This window comes from Typopeltis vanoorti, chromosome 3 (assembly GCF_054136105.1).
Source record: "Typopeltis vanoorti isolate ZY-2024b chromosome 3, IOZ_Tvanoo_1.0, whole genome shotgun sequence".
Taxonomy (NCBI): domain Eukaryota; kingdom Metazoa; phylum Arthropoda; class Arachnida; order Uropygi; family Thelyphonidae; genus Typopeltis; species Typopeltis vanoorti.
Genome location: NC_143551.1, coordinates 35446557 through 35464302, shown reverse-complemented (window position 1 = coordinate 35464302; position 17746 = coordinate 35446557). Strand labels below are relative to the sequence as shown.

At 36.4% G+C, this 17746-nt stretch overlaps 1 protein-coding gene across 1 annotated transcript in view; it reads right to left on the bottom strand.

The window, feature by feature from the left end:
* The window catches only part of LOC150108044 (protein kinase C iota type-like), a 203758-nt gene that overhangs the window by 102428 nt on the left and 83584 nt on the right, over positions 1-17746 (bottom strand). Inside the window, exon 5 of the mRNA XM_090415541.1 lies at positions 7919-8010. Within this exon, the coding sequence (XP_090271667.1) occupies positions 7919-8010 (92 nt within the window). The remainder of the gene's footprint in view (positions 1-7918; positions 8011-17746) is intronic.

Genomic DNA, 17746 nt, shown 5'->3' with positions numbered 1-17746 from the left:
CTATTCCTTCCACTATTGGTCTAAGGGGCACATTTTGTTTGTGTATTTTCGGAACCCCATATATTCTGGGGGGGGGGCGTAGTGGGGTTTGAGTTTTTTAACTGTGTCTGGTGGCCAAGAAGTGACGGACTTTAGTAGTTTTTCTGTTTTGTCCTTTATCCTCTTTGTTGGGTTATAATTTACCATTTTATATGTGTTGTTATCTGCTACTAGTTGGTTCATTTGTAGTAGTATGTATGTTGACCTGTCAAGGACAACAGTGGCACTGCCTTTATCAGCTTTCGTTATTATTATGTTTTGTTTGGCTTTTAATGATTTAATTGCTGCTAATTCTGTTTTAGTCAGGTTGTTCTGTATGGTTTTCTTGGTATTTAGGACATTACTGGTTTCTAGTCGTATTTTGTCTGCTATGTTGTTAGGTAGGGATCTGATGCCTCTTTTAATGTGGTAGATAAAATCTAATTTGTTTACCTTTTTAGGCGCTATTGCGTAGTTCAGTCCTTTATTCAGCAGCGTGAGTTCGCCGTTGTTCAGGGTGTGGCTTGATAAGTTGATCACATGGTTCTTGCTTGTCGGTGGTTGGTCGCTCCTTGTCTCCCTTGTTTGTTGTTCATTGTTGTTTCTCGGGGAGGAAGTCCTCTGATTGGCCGCCATATTTTGCCGTTGTTTCAACCTGTGGAATTTTTTCTTGAGTTTTTCTTTGTTCTTTTCCAGGGTATACTTGGCCAGATTCAAACAGCCTGCCGAAACCTAGCTACAACACAAAATCTAGTTTCTACATTACAATCAGAACTATGTTAACCCAGACATTCTACAAACACTTGAAAGAATTACTGACAATTCGGCCAAGCATACCCTGGAAAAGAACAAAGAAAAACTCAAGAAAAAATTCCACAGGTTGAAACAACGGCAAAATATGGCAGCCAATCAGAGGACTTAAACACTGCTATAACTAGATAGTTATTGAATATCCCCCAAGTTGCATTATTCTCTTTTCCAGCTAACTCCTCATTCCATGCTACACCCTCAAGCTGTCTCCTGAGCACCTCATAATCACCAGCCTTGTAGTTCCAAATATACCCTTTTCTCACAGAGGTCCTCACCCTGCTGGCAACTGCCCAGGTAATCACTTCATGGTCACTCTCACCCACTGGAGGGAGATTTGATACCTCATTTATAATTACATGCTATGATGAGATAATCAAATCCAAGACACTCAATCCTCTTGTGCCCTCTGTTACATACTCTCTGAGGTAGTTGTATCTCAAAAACTCAAGAAACTCATTTTCTTTACTTCCAGTTGTTATCTCATCATCCCAGTCTATATTGCCATAATTAAAATCGCCCATAATGATCACCCTTTTCTTATTTGCTTGGCTAATTTGATTATACATTTCATAGTCAGTACCATCTGCATTGCCAGGTCTATAACAACATCTGACTAAGTATTTCATTCTATTCACGTATATCTCACAATACACTGCCTCAAAACTACTGGCATTATTTCCTTCTTGCATCTCTACTTTGTATGGACATAACTCTTTCTCTATCATCAATAGCACTCTTCTCCCCCTCCCTTTTTACCCTGTCTATCCACATGAAACACATCATACCCTTCCATCTCTATTTGTGTCAGGATGTCATCCTCATCCAACCATGTCTCACGATTATTTAAGACTCCATTTGAGAAGGTGAATTAAGAGACTTATGAACTTGGTGAACGCACTGACTGAGAGTTGACTGAATGAAAAATACATTTGTCTGACGTTTGATTTCCTCAATACTGAATGAGAGTTTTTGCTATCTTGAGATTTCTGCCTGGTCTCTGAAGTGAACCAACCAATTCAAAACAGCTGTTATTCCACTGAAACCTTTATCAAATGCACTAATAAAAATGCTGGCCTGGTTTGTGAAAGCACTAGTGGTGGTGTTAGTCGGTGGTAGATGGCATTGGTGTTAGACGATGAAGGATGGAGTAGCAAGATAAAGAGTTGTAGAGTTGATGCCCTCCCTTGATGAGTCTTTGGACTCCCGAGGTGTGATATAATAATAATAATAATAAAAGGTGAATATATAGATGATTGGGCAGCACTCATCTTTTAAGTAATGCAAGCTAAGGAATGCAGGGATGCCGAGGATTGTATTCTCGTAAGCTCTCAGGTCATCTTATGAAACTTTCACAGTTTCTACAAACATTCGGCTTTCAGATAATGTTGGATCTGGTATCCACTTTGCCTAGGTAGGGTTAAGAAACTTGCGCAATCTACCAGTAATAGCAGATTGCGCAAGTGACAAAGATAAAGCAATTCTGAGTAAAACAGATACTTTTGCTATACTTTTTTGATACTTTTTCCCACCTTACTAATGCCGGGTTAACCTGGCAATAGTAAGGTGGGAAAATGTAACAAAAGTGGTAAGGTGGGGTCCCACACTAAACTTGCTTGTGTGCAACAGCCTGTTGTCTATGGCATCGAGTAGTAGGTTATGGGAGGGGAAGCTATACTGAGGCATGACTCACTGCCATGCATTGCTTGTTAAAAAGTTATAGTCAATTTAAAATCTTTGGGATATGTTACACCCCACTTTACTAACACCAGGGGTTAATATGAGAAAGAGGTTGAAAGGAGTTGCATGGGAAATATGAGGCTCAGGTTGGGAGGGTAACTGGTGTAGTTGAGAGAGAAAACTTAGAATATGAGAGGAGGCTGGTGCTGTAGTCTTGGGGGGGGGGGGGGGGAAGGAATCTCAGGGAGATTTTTCTCTATATGGCTAGAAGGAGGGAAAATTATTGTAGATGAATGACCTTGCTGGATTGAGAAGGTAATTGAGCAAATGAAGGCAGATGATGTGTTGGAGCTATTTAATAATTACTTTATTAGGATGATCTATCATTGTACGTAGGCTGTTCAATAAGTAATAAGACTATATTTATACAGAAAACAGATTACCTTTAATCGTCATCATTTACATGGTCTTTTATCAAAGTAACTACCATGAGACTCAATGCATTTGTCCCAACGTTGCGTCCACTTCTTAAACACATGTAAGTGTCCGTTTTTTGAGAGTTCTTTCAAAACCGCCTCCGCAGCTTTTACACATGCTTTGTTGCTTTTGAAATAGCGGCCTCTTAGTGGTTTCTTGAGATGAGGAAACAGCCAGAAATTGCACGGTGTGAGATCAGGACTGTATGGAGGGGGTGGTAGGATATCTGTTTTGTTCTTCTGCAAAACGTCCGCTACACAACTAGCAATATGTGGCCTTGCATTATCGTGGTGCAATAAGTAGCCATTCTTCAGCAATGGACGCTTCCTTTTGACGTGCTTGATGATAATCGCTGCTGTGTTGATCATTGTTTCTGTGATGGATGTTGAAGGTCTTCCCTCACGTTCAAGATCTTCCACATTTTGCCTTCCTTCCTTAAAAGTTTTATGCCAGCGAAAAACACTTGCCCTCGACATTGTTTCATCATGGAAAGCTTCGCGTATCATGTTAAAAGTGTCCGATGCCAATTTTTGCAAACGCACACAAAATTTAATCACATAACGCTGTTCCAAGGATGCTTCCATTTTGAACACTGGTTGCGCCTCGTAGGCGCGCCAATGACCACTTGCGCTTAGTCACGTGACACTCTTGCACATCAACCCGTATACGCCATCTATCAACTCTTTTGTTAATACACACAGCAACATTTCTTTATTCCACAGAAATTCATATTTTGATGAGTGGTTTCGCTACAGTAAAATTAGTCTTATTACTTATTGAACAGCCCACGTAGAAAAGGCTTTATTCCTAGAAGAATGGGGGGGGATGAAAGATTAGAGGTGGATGAAGAAAACATATCCTGAATACTGAACGCTGTACATGTTGGTGGGGCAGAGGAACTGCATGGAATTGTGTCTTGTGTTTTAAGGGAAATGTGCTAAGGAAATAACTATGCCACAGTCCTGGCTGTTTTGATGGAGACGATAGAAGAGTCTAGCGAATAGGAGTGGGGGGAGGATATGATAGAGACCATATAAGTTGATCAGGGATTTTTACTAGATTAATGTTGAAGTTTTTTATAGAATTGGGTGGAGACACAGGAGAGAATAAGAGGGCCATCCTCTTATTTCTTAAGGAGGATGTAAGCAGGGTAGTCAGGAGTAGTTCTTTTGCATGGACTGTGGTGAGTGATTATAATACATTACTAAGAGTGTAGTGAATTCTGAGATGGTGAATGAATTTAAGGTGTTGTTTGATTAGTTTTGTGTATACTTTCGACTCTGTGAAAGTATGATGATGATAATGATAGTAAACTAATATTTCTTCATTTTCATTCGTTCCTTCTGTTGCTGCCAGTTTTCTTTATCTTCATTCATCTCTTGTACCATTGTCTTCTGTCTATGCATTTCCTTCTGAAATTTTGAACACTAGAGTCACTCATTTATGCTTTATTTTTCATCAGTTTCTGGCAATTAATTTTATAAGAAAAAAAAAAGTGAATCAGTTAATAAGAAGATTTTTATCTTCTTATTAACTGATGCCCAAGTACAGTTAACATAATAAATATAATATTATTCTGATAAATAATCTATCATTCATAAATCCTAATATTTGAACTGAATTACTTCTCTTATCCTAATTACTTCTCTATTATAGCTTCATCAAAGTTAACTAAACTTCTAGAAATTTAAAATCTGCAATGTGTTTACTCCTCCATCTAAACTCTGTTTCTTACTCAATATCCTGGATTTTATCATTTTTGGTGTAACTGCAATGTGTGCTATTTTGGTTAGACAGAGAAATCCATTGAGTTGCATATGAAAGAACGTGTGAAAGACATCACATATGGCAGAACTAGAGCCAGTATACTATATAATCATGGAATTATAGACAATTCTGCTCACCCTAACAATGAAGATTCTATCACTCATCCAGTAATCTGGAACAAATCATGAAACATTTTTAGATACTATGATGACCTTGAGAGAATTGTGGAATCAACAGAAATTATATTTAATCTGGTCCATCTTAATGCTAACTTTACCTATAACCTACCTCATTGTCACTCTTCAACTATCCAACTTTGGCATGCTCAACATCATGGCTGAGTAAATGTGTCCAACCATAGTATTGTTGGGCACATTCCAACACATTCCAGAATGGCTTCAGATGTTAGCAATACATTTGTAAATTAATTTATAGCTGTTTTTCTCTTGTAATGTATATTTTTGTATTTCTCTTTTCATGTTATACACCCAATGAGGTATTCCAAGAAGACATAACAAGTTGTACATTCAAATAATAAATAGTTTTTTTCTATTTTGGCATCTCTCAGCTTCTAGTCATTACATTTCTTTAATTATATATATATATATATGTGTGTGTGTGTGTGTTAAAGATACCAAGCTATTTTAAACCTGGTTTTTTAGCTTGGTATCTTTAACCATTATACCCAAACTTTAACATATTATACCCAAAGTAAAAAACTTTCTACACACACACACACACACATATATATATAGATATCATTCTCTAGACAGTTCATCTTGGAACTATTTAAAAGAAATTAGCACTCTTAAAGCTTCTAAAATCCAGAATTCAAATAAAATTAACCTAATCAGAAAATTTGATTCTCTTAAATATATGCAAGACTGCCAAACTTCTCATTTTGACTCTACCTTTTTGAAAAAAAGTTGTTATCAATAATTCTTCCCATCAACTGTCTTTGGCAGAAGAAAGTATACTTGCTAAAGGTCTCAATTTTGTCACTGCTCCTACCTCCATACCTAAAGAACATCTCTTAACAAAGATAGAAAAGGCAGCATCTTTATTACCAAACAAAGAAGCCAACCTCCTTCATGTGGAAGCCATTTTCACTATGAATCATGCTAGACCACCTCCAGACAACATTTCTTACTCTGAAAGAGCAGCTATTAACTCTTTAAAAAATAATAATGACATTGTTATTCTACCTGCTGACAAAGGGAATGCGACTGCCATCTTAGACAAGTCTGATTACCATAATAAAATTTTGTAACTTTTAAACAGTGATACTTACTCTGAACTAAATAGTGATACTACAATTGAATTGCACAATAGGACTAATAATTTACTAAAAACCACCTTGGAGTTACCAAGAAACATTTGCCTTTCACTTAGGTCACTTTATCCTTTAATCGCATGATTATATGGTCTCCCCAAGATACACAAGGCAAACTGCCCGCTCAGACCAATAGTTGAAGGCATTCACTCACCTACCTACAACCTTTCTAAATACCTCACAACTTTTTTAAGAAATCTTTCCAGAATTTCCTCTTCTCATATTAAAAACTCTGCTGGTTTGTATCAAAAATCAAGGACATCAAACTTAAAAAAAAAACAGATTTAATGGCTAGTTTGATATTGTCTCTCTCTTCACAAATGTGCCTACTCAAGAAGTCCTCAATCTTCTTAAGAACAAATTATCCAAAAAACTCTTTGCTTTACTCTCCCATTGCATAAAGGCAGGATACTTCAAATATGACAATAAGATCTACTTACAAAACTCAGGTCTGGCCATGGGCAGTCCACTCTCTCCGATTCTCGCAGATATATTTCTTAACGATTTTGAAGAAAAAGCTATTAACTCCTTCCCCCTTAAACCAAAATTTTGGTATCATTATATAGACGATATATTTCTCATCTAGGAAGACAGTGTCAGCAACCTCAATTTATTTTTGGACCACCTAAACAAGTTTCATGAAAAAATCTCTTTTACCTTTGAACTGGAATCCGATGACTGCCTCCCCTTCCTAGATCTGAAGCTAACCAGATGTTCTGAAAGTATTAAAATCTAAATTTTTAGAAAACCTATTCATATTGACAGATACCTTCATGGTTCTTCCCATCACTATCCTCCACAAAAATTTGGTATTATTTCCACCTTAGCACACCAGGCCAAATCTTTACTTACAGAAGAAACAGAAATTGAAAATGAACTCCCTTTTCTTAAAAAGACTTTTATTAATAATGGTTTCTCTCCTAATAAGATTGATAAATTTCTTTCTCTCCATCACTCAACTGCTTCTGAAGATCCCTCTTCCCCCAGAGCCTTTATTTCTTTGCCTTACATCAGCTCTCTTTCACCAAAACTAGCTGAAATTCTCAAGAAATTTAATTTCAGAATTTGCATCTCTACGCTCTCAAAACTTCGCTCCATACTTAGTAAACCTAAAGAGAAACATCTTCCCACTCAGTTTCCAGCAGTCTACAAGATTTTATGTGATTGTGGAAAGCCATACTATGGCCAAACTACTAAATCCATCCTTTTACATGTGGAAGAACACCATAGGGATATTTCCTACAACAGGACTAGCGCCAGCGCTCTCTCTAGCCATGTTCTTTTTTCTGTTAACTCAGATGAAGGCCGCCAACACATTGTGGACTGGACAGAAACTTCTAATATCCATGTGTGCTATGATGAACTTGAAAGAAAGATTGTCGAATCTAGAGAAATTGCCTTAGCTTCTTCCCATAACACCAACAGCCTAAGTTTCAATCTCTCTGAAGCACATATTGCCTCTGTTCAATACTGGCGCACTCATGACAGCACGTAGTCAACTTTTATTTGGAACTCAAGCTCGCATTACTGTTTTCAAAATGTACTACTGTCTTTTGTACTAGTACTGTTAATGCAATTTTTAAGTCTCTGTTATTTTTTGTATATTTCTTTGATTGTGATACCTGAAGAAGTTGATCCATTCAACGAAACTAGTAAACTAGTAGTATCTTTTTAAATAAACCATGTCAACTCTTTCTCGGTATCAGTCATTTAAACTAATTAATAATATATATATAGAGAGAGAGAGAGACTATTACCACTGTAGTGTGAAGATAAAACCTTATGTACTACCAAAAGAAGCTATAGGGCCTTTCACAATCCATTTTGCTTGCTTACCTGACAGAAGTCTCAAGAAACTGGTAAAGAGAGACAAAAAGATGATGTCCACTTATAGCTTCCCATATCTGCCTTTCATTTTTCACAATTTTCTGAAAGAATATAAAGACAACAGATAATATTATACACACACACACACATGGGGTGTACTACCAGGATTATTACGGATATTTACACCTTAAAATATTTAATTATAGAACCTCAAATACAGAAGTGAAATGTACATCATTCAGAAGATCAGTTCTCTAAGTATTATTTACAATTATTCAGGATATTCATTGGTATAATCTGTTTATACAAATCCAGGGATTGTATGCTTATATAAAATCCAGGGATTTTATCTTTGTATAAACAATTTAAAAAAAAACTATTTATATCAGAGAATAAATGGAAGATCTATGTGGGTGGTGGTGGTGTTCCACATTAAACTCTCTCTGAAATTATCTCAGAAAAAAATGTCACATATCTTAATTCATTTAACTACAAAATGAAACATGTTAAAAACAACTGCATCTTCTAGTCAAAATTAAGTTATCCATTCTCGTAACACATCAGAAACTAAGAATTAATTTTCTTGATGGTTGACATCTGTGGATGTTTTTCAGTTTCTTTTTTTTTGTAATAAATGTTTTAAAATGAAAAGATCATTTTAAATAATTGTGTGCAGTATATTTTCACTGCATATAAAAATTCCAAGATATCTTGAATGATCTAATGATTTTTTTAAAATTTTCCTGAAATATTTTTAACTACAACAAACTCTCACTAGTCCAGATGTCAGCTAATCCAGATCAATCAATGGTTAAATATTATGGCTCACTGTACAGATTGAATGGAGTTTTCCAGTAACATGCAGCTTCTCCTCTCAACATATTCTCTGGCATTATTGATTGCTTTGTGACATGCAAATGTTCATAGTAGTTGGAGTTCATTTGAACACTGTTATTTAAATTAAAATATTTAAAGCTAATTATAGGTCTTAAACAGGAATGTGGTATAAAAAAAAAAAAAAAACATGTTACTTTAATTATCATTGACACTGCAAATGACGTTGCTGGAAGAAAAGTCCATGCAGAATTTGGCATATGCCTAGAGACAGTGTCAATCACTAATATAAAAAAAAAACACTCAATAAACAATCTGGTTTAAAAGAGGATGTGTGTGGAGTGATAAAAGCAGTGTATCAAACAGCCATTAAAGAAGCAAAAACGTGTAGAAAGGCTTATATGTTCGTTGTACATGTTGTTTAATTTTGACGGTATATATATCAGAACACAGAATTATAAGTAAATAATTATTTATTGACTTATTGCTGATATTTCGCTGGTGTTATAACTAGCATCTTCAGAGCACAAAAACACAGTTTGTCACAGTACACAAGACTACAACAACATGGTGTAATAAAGGGACTAGTTTAAAAAATTGTAGCAACAACACAAAAATTAAAGTCCTAATTAGGCACCCTCTATCTTAAAAACTTTTAAATGTTAAGATGACTGTCTCCTAAATCTTAGGTAAATTTATACAGCCATATTTGTTGAGATTCGGAGTTTGTTTCAAGGCTTCTGTTACTTCTAAGAACAATCTCTCTGACTTGTAAAAGCTTCTGTGCAGTAGTTTTGTTTTCTTCCAGTTGATCCTGTGTGCAGGGGTATCCAAAGCATGGTCTGCTAGGCCCGACTTGCCAAAGTGATAGTGCCGGATGCATCTTTTATGTTCACTGATGCGGATGTTCACAGTTCTTCCTGTTTGACTGTAGTAAGCTTGATCACACGAGCAGGGTACTTCGTAGTCTCCTGGATGTGATAAAGGAGGGATGCTGTCCTTGGGTGAATGAATGAGAGTTGCTAATTTGACACACAGTCTGAATGCAGTGCGTAGTTGATGTTTATTGAGAATTCTAGATATCTTTTCCAATGTACCTCTAATGTATGGGATAGTGACTGTTTCGTTGTAGTTCTCCGTGCTGGATAGTGGAAGGGGTGCTGAACTGGCTCACTTACACCACACCTTCTTGGCCAATGGCTATAATCCCCATAAGAAACCCCTCCCACTATCCACCATGGAGAACTACAACAAAACAGTCATCACCATCCCATACATTAGAGGCACATCGGAAAAGATATCTAGAATTCTTTTTTTTTTAAGATAGAGGGCACCTAATTAGGAGTTTAGTCTTTGTGTTGTTGCTACAATTTTTTAAACTAGTCCCTTTACACCTTGTTGTTGTAGTTTCGCATACTATAACAAACTATGTTTTTGTGCTCTAAAGATGCTGGTTATAACACCAGCGAAATATCAGCAATAAGTCAATAAATAATTATTTACTTATAATTCTGTTCTGATTATATATATATATATATATATATATATATTCGACTGTAATTTACAGTCGAATATCATGGCTTTATAATTGTATAGCTTTGGAGTGTGTCAATGTTAATTTAAGTGTCTTTTATTATCTTTCTACGTTCTTATCGCCTGAAGAAGTCATTCTTGACGAAACATGTTGCGTTTTTTCAAATAAATGTCATTGGGTTATAATTCTCGGGTTTAAGTCAGTTAATTTTTTGATAGAGTGCCTCATGATAAGTTGACAGTCAAACTAGAGCAGATGGGGTTGGATATTAGATTAGTGCATTGGATTGGAGACTGGCTATCTGATAGGTATCAACAAGTTGTGTATGGGGGTGCAATATCCAGGAAAAGGAAAGTCACTAGTGGAGTGCCTCAGGGATCTGTTTTAGGGCCATTACTATTTAACTTGTATATTAATGATATTGGCGAAGATTTGGATGGAGATATTCAGTTGTTTGCAGATGATGCAAAGTTGGGAAGAACCATAAAGAGTAGTGAAGATGTTGTGGCCTTGCAAGAAGACTTGAATAAATTGAGTGATTGGGCAAGCAAATGGGGGTGTGAGTTCAATGTTGCAAAATGTAAGGTTTTAAAATTTGGAACACAAAGATGGGATGCAGAATTTATGCTTGGTAAGAATATATTGTTGGAAGTAGAGGAAATAAGAGATCTGGGAGTGATAGTGGATAAGGATCTAAAATTTAGGGGTCACATCGCCAAAATTGTGAAGACAACACAAAGACTTCTGGGAATGATGAGGAGGACACTGACGTGTAGAAGTAGGGAGATTCTTGTTCCATTGTATAAGGCTTTGATTAGGCCACACATGGACTATTGTGCCCAGATTTGGTCACCTGGTTTTCAGAAGGATGAGGAGATGTTGGAAAGGGTCCAAAGGCGACTGACTAAGGTAGTTTCTGACCTCTGGAATGTCGAGTATGAGGAAAGATTGAAAAGATGTAATTTGCAGAGACTAGTGGAGAGAAGGAAGAGGGGAGATATGATAGAGACCTACAAGTTGGTAAGGGGTTGCTATAGGATCAATGGTGGAGAAGTTCTACAGCGAATAGTGGGAGATCAGGGGAGAACCAGAGGTCATCCCTGGAAACTGTATAAAGAGGGTGTGAGTAGGGGAGTGAGAGGCAGGTTTTTTTCGTGCAGAGTTGTGAATGATTGGAATGCCTTGCCTGAGAGTGTGGTGTCTGCAAGGAGTTTGAATGTGTTTAAGACCCGGTATGATGAGATGTGTGTGAGATAAAAGGACCTCCTAGATGAGTCTTTGACTCCATGAGGTCTTGTTTAATAATAATAATAATAATAATAATAATAATAATTTAAAAAAATGAACATATCCCAACCCCGAGTTAATAGTACTTTTCATATATATATATATATATATATATATATATATATATACACACACACACACACATATACACCGTCAAAATTAAACAAGAAAGAAGCAAAAGAAGTGCTGAAGAAGCTTTATATAAGTAGTACAGTACACACCAATGAGCTGCATGTGATGTTGAGCTGCAGGCAGCAGAAAAGTTGGCAAAATCTTTTGAAACGTGCAATTTTACATGCAGTACAGGATAGCAATAATAGTTTAGACAAAGACACAGTATCATTAATAGAAAAAATTTGTGGTGACGTCAAGTGGTAATACTGAAAGTGTTGAGCCACTTAGGAGAAAAAAATGTCAAATTTGTGTCATTCTCAAATACATAATGCCGATGAACTAATTGGTTTTGTCATGCTTTTCCAGAAAATACATAAGCTGTTCTCACAGAACAATTAACATTGGTCCAGAAAAAAGAGCAAGGATTTGTTTGCACTTCGTTGTTCATTGCAGATGAGATCCATTGGCTGATGCCTGTTGTGTGGGCAAGACCTAAGAAGCCAAGGGCATTAAAAGACTTTATACATAGGCAACACATATGATATTGCCTGTTGTCTATTACAATTCACAAAATGCCTGGTTCATAAAAGAGATTACAAATTAATGGTTCCATAAGCAGATTGTTTGAAGTCAGAATTTTTGACAACACCTCTCTGCATTCCAGATATTGCAATCTGTCCAACAAAGATGGTAAAATCAAGTGGGCGGCCTGACCGCCCAACAACTTCCTTAATACAGCCAGTGGACTGAGGCATCATTTTGGGTTGCAAGAGGTTCTATATGCATAAGTTTCTTGATGAGATGATGATTGTATTGGTTGAAATGGATGAAGAAGAGGAAGAACAACAACAAGAAAATATTAGGTTGTATAATATCGAGTCTGCTATTTCCAAGTGAGCCAATGCATATAGACATTAAAAAGAAGCTTTAGACAATTGCTGAAAAAAAATTTCTTGCAAGGCCCAGATGACAATATTTGACCTTAAAGGATTTGAGCTAGCTGGCTTGCTATGGATAGCTAGAAAGACAGACCACACAATAAAATGTCCAAGAACTGACTTAAACTGGAAAAAGGAGACCCTGCACTTTAAGCAACTGAAAAGAGGAAGCAAAACTATTACAGATATTGCTATGGCTTCTGCTATGGAAGAGGGGAGGGGTATCAGAAAACGAAGAAGTCAATGAAGCAGAAGAATCTATTAAAAAGAAACTTTTTAGCAATGCAAAGATGGCATTGATACAATGATCAGTTATGCGGGATCATCACATCAAGAGTTGCAAGCAATACATATGAGCACTTAAGATGTGTGCAAGCGAGAGAGAGAGAGAGAGAGAGAGAGAGAGCGATCATTAGTATTATTATTTATTAACATCTGACCTCCATGGAAAGAACACTTACAGTGATCTATTCAGATAAAGCTGGAGAGTTTCTTAAAGTCTGCTCAGTGATAATTTCTACTTATGGTTTAAGCTTCAAGTTATCTGATAAATAAATGCGTTGTACTTTTCTTATCAGGTTCATTGTGCATGCTATTTAAAAATTAATCTAAAGAAATTACATATAAAATATTAAAATTTTCATTTAAAGAATCAGTATACATTCAAAGGATAATACAATTACAAACATTAAAATTCTTCATGTAAGTTTTTACTACATATAGATCATGACAGTACAACATAATCAAATATCATGCAGCTGGAGTATCACCTAAGGGCTGTTACTGTTTTCATAAAGGAACAACGTGAACAGGGAAAGATCAACTAATGAAACAGCCTCAGTGGAATCGAAGATAGGTAACATTATGTAGGAAAAAAGGAAGTGGATCTATCTAAAGAATTAAAAAAATAACATGTCAGCATAATTGGTATTACTGAGACTAATAAGACTAAGAGAGGAGAAATTTGTATAGAGGATCAACACATCTGCTTGTAAAAATTATGCCCAAAATAATAATAATAATAAAAAAAAAACATACAGAATACATGTTCAGTCATGACCATGGTCAGGTCTACAGACCATGACTTGAACACCACCAAAAAAAAAGATGCTGGACTGGCATATCCTCTCTTCACCAACAACAGGCTGAGAGTTCAAATCATACCATGGGCATGGATATTTGCAATTGTCCTTAGGTGAGAGATAAATTTCACTGCCTTGTGTGAGACCACTGTCCCACTTACAAGAAATCTTAAGTGGCTTGAAAAAGTTCCATGTTTAGTCTCTAGAATGCTATGTAAAAAAATAAGACAAAAATACAAAATTATATATAAAATTAACAAACAAAAAACAGAAAAAATCATTAGCCCACCTACAATACTAATGCATTATAAGTTTAAAACTTTTCCTAAGTTTTTTTGGGGAAAAAAATGCCTCATTGCAGTAAGTTTAAATGTGACAAGCTTTTTTTTTTTTTTTTTTTTTTTTTTTTTTTTTTTTTTTTTTTTTTTAAGAATCTATAGCTACCCTCAAAATCCAATCTACTTTTACAAAATATGATTACTGTGCATTATCGAATACTAGGACAATTTGATGTGAAGTCATCTGTCTCCATATACGAGGTGGTATCAAAAAGTTTTGAGACTAGCTCTTTTTACAAGAAATTACTTTATTTATCTATGTTTACACACTATCACCTTCAAAATAGTCCCCTTGCATATCAATATAGTGCTCCCAGCGTTCTTGCCCCTTCTGGAATGTGTCCCGGAAGTCTTCTTTTCGAAGCATGTCAAGCACTTCTGCAATTCATGCTGAATCTCTGCAATGGTGTCAAAACAGTGACCTTTGAGCTGGATCTTCTTTCTTCAGGAAGAGAAAAAAGTCTGCCGGAGCCAAATCTGGTGAGTAATATAGGTAATATAGGGTTGATGTGGAAGTGAGATCATGTTATTTCTGGCGAGAAATTCACGTGTGAGGAGAGCTCGGTGACAGGGTGCATTGTCATCATGGAGCATCCAGTTTTTCACACGCCACAGATCTGGTCACTTTCGCCGAATGTCCTCCCTGAGACACCTTAAAACCTGGCAGTAGAACGTGCTATTGACGGTCTGGCCCCTGAGGACAAATTCTCGATGCACAACGCCACGAATGTCAAAAAAGATGATGAGCATGCACTTGGTCGAGCTGTGGACCTGCCTCGACTTTTTCAGTGGTGGAGATGATGGGCTCTTCCACTGTGAAGACTGTTGCTTCATCTCAGGGTCATACCCGTACACGCAAGTTTCGTCAGCGGTAATGATCCTCGACATGAAGGATGGGTCATCTACAGCATGCTGATGGAGTTCTTGGTAGACTTTGATGCAGTGTTTCTTCTGCTCCTGGGTCAGCAGCCTGGGGATGAACTTGGCAACAACATAGCACATGCCCAAATTACACATGAGGATTGCCTGGCCTGTTCCGTATGACACATTGACAATGGCAGCAATGTTGTGGAGTGTTTTCTGACGATTCTCATGCAAAAGTTCTCTCATCGTCTTCCAGTGATGTTCTTCCGCTCTCGAAGCATGCATGCCATTCAAAACACCTCGAACGACTCATTGCAGCATCGCTGTAACCTTTCCAAATCATGTCAAATGTCTCTGTGGCAGATTTGCCCAGTTTCATGCACAATTTCATGTTTGCTCTTTGTTCTAACTTGCTATCCATGATGAAATCGCAGATGTGGTAACTCAGGTGGTCAGAATAGCATCAGTTGCACAGCTCCCAATGTACACAGGACGATGTCTTTTGGCACACTGACTTATGAAGATAGGTACTCCCTGTAACTGTGCATGCATCCTTGTGCTGCCATCTGTTGGTGTGTTACAAACCTAGTCTCGAAATGTTTTGATGCCACTTCGTATAAGTAGCTTAGTCATGAGGATACTTCATATACAAACTGTTTGCTCTTGCTTGTGTAAAGGATTAAAATAAGAATACAATTTGTTGTATTCTTATAAAAACCTTTTACAACTTTCTCTAATCTAGAATATTTTAATAATGTGTTGATACATTTATTATTATTATACAAGACCTCATGGAGTCAAAGACTCATCTCCTACTTGAATATGGAAAATATGAAAATATGATAGAACAGTCTGCTTGGCCCACGCCATTTTAGAAGCTTGCTCCAAGAGAAACAGGTTGGTGCTTGCAGAGTATTAATTACTTTACAGCTGCTGTTAAAATGTATGGTTTTTCAATTCTCCTGTGGCCCTGTTGAACATTGAAAATACCGAAAAGGAAGTGTGATTATACAGACGCTTTAAAAACTCAATTTCCGTTTTTAAAAAAATCTACTAAATTGGGTGAGACAGATAATAAGTGGAGTGTATGGTTTGTGGTGGCTTGTTTAGCATCGAACATGGCAGAAAGTCCGACATTACCCAGCACATTGCTACAAAAAGACATAAATCTGCATCTCGAGCTAGTACAAGTGCAAAAGTCAGTGATTTCTTTACCAAGAAAGAGATGGGGGGAAGTGGAAAAGAATTTTGCTGCAGAAGAAGCAACTTTCACGTATCACATGCATTTTCACAACCAGAGTTTTCGATCAATGGATTGTACATCTAAAATAATACGTAAGTTATATGATAGAAAATTTACATGTGGGCAAACAAAAACACAAGCATTAATTGTAAATGTTTTAGCTTCATTTGCAATCAAGCAATTCAAACTGGAAATGGAGAAAGCAAATTATATATCTATCCTGATTGATGCTTCAAACCATGGTGCTTCAAAATTAGTGGCATTGGTAGTTCGATATTTCGTTCCACTAAAAGGTGTTAAAACCACGATTCTAGAATTTACAGACCCTCCAAGTGAAAGTACACAACAACTTACAGGTTACATATGGGACTTGTTAAAATCTTGAAAGATTAAAGATAAAGTCAAAGACTTCTCAACAGACAATACTAATATTAACTTTGGTGGATGTTCGAGAACGGGAAGAAACAACGTGTACCATAAATTGAGAACTAGGTTTACCCACAGATTGATTGGAGTTGGTTGCTCAGTTCATATTTTAAACAATGCTGTGCAAACTGCAGCTGATTCATTGCCTGCAGACATTGAGGCTGTTATAGCTAAAATATTTCAACACTTTTATATATACTCTGTAAGAGTCCAATCCCTGAAAGAATTTTGTGAATTTGTGGACAACGAGTATAAAACAGTTCTAGGACACTCGAAGACAAGGTGGCTGTCATTGCATCAGCTATCAAAAGGTTGAATGAAATGTATGAAGGACTTAAAGCCTATTTTCTTTCAATAGATAAATGTCTGACAATGTTGAAAGACTTTTTCCAGAATCCAGTGTCAAAGCTGTTTTCTACTTTTCTGGAGTTCAATGTAAAATGTTCCATACTACTATCAGGAGCATAGAAGGCGAAACAATATCTTTCGTCAAAGCACAGTCAATTATACAGTCACTGGTTGGAAAAATTGAAATGAGAAGAGATGAAAATTTGTCAACTACCACCAAAAAGAAGCTACTTCTTCAGTTGCAAGAGGAAGGATTGATTAGTGAAAAGGCATTCCAATCTCATAAAATTGATTTTTACAACACGTGTGTCATATAAAAGAATGGTCACAGTATATGCTGAAATTAGACAGTATGTCTTGGGTGAAACTGAGAACAGCATTATGTTTGGAAAATGTTCTTCAAACAGTCCAAACTATTAATCAGACCACTGTCATAGCAAACATTGTTGAATCTGATTTGTTTGATGAAGTAATGATAGAGAAAATAGCTCTGAAGTCCAAAGAAGATAGTGAAGTGAAGGACATGTTGAAATCCAAACATTTAGATGAAGTCTGGGTGGATCTCTTAAAAAATGTTGAAGGAGAACTATCAAATTTAAAGAAAGTAGTGCAGTTCGTTATGTGTATCCCTGGAACAAATGCATGTGTCAAAAGATTATTTTCTCGCATGAAAGCACCATGGACTGATGAGAAAATAAATTTTCTGTAAAAACTGTAAAATCAATGCTTATTGTAAAATCATTCTTCAGTGAGAATTGTGTAGCTTTTCATGACATGATTCTTAAAAACAAGGCAATTGTTAAGTGAAATTCATTCTTCAGAAAAGTAT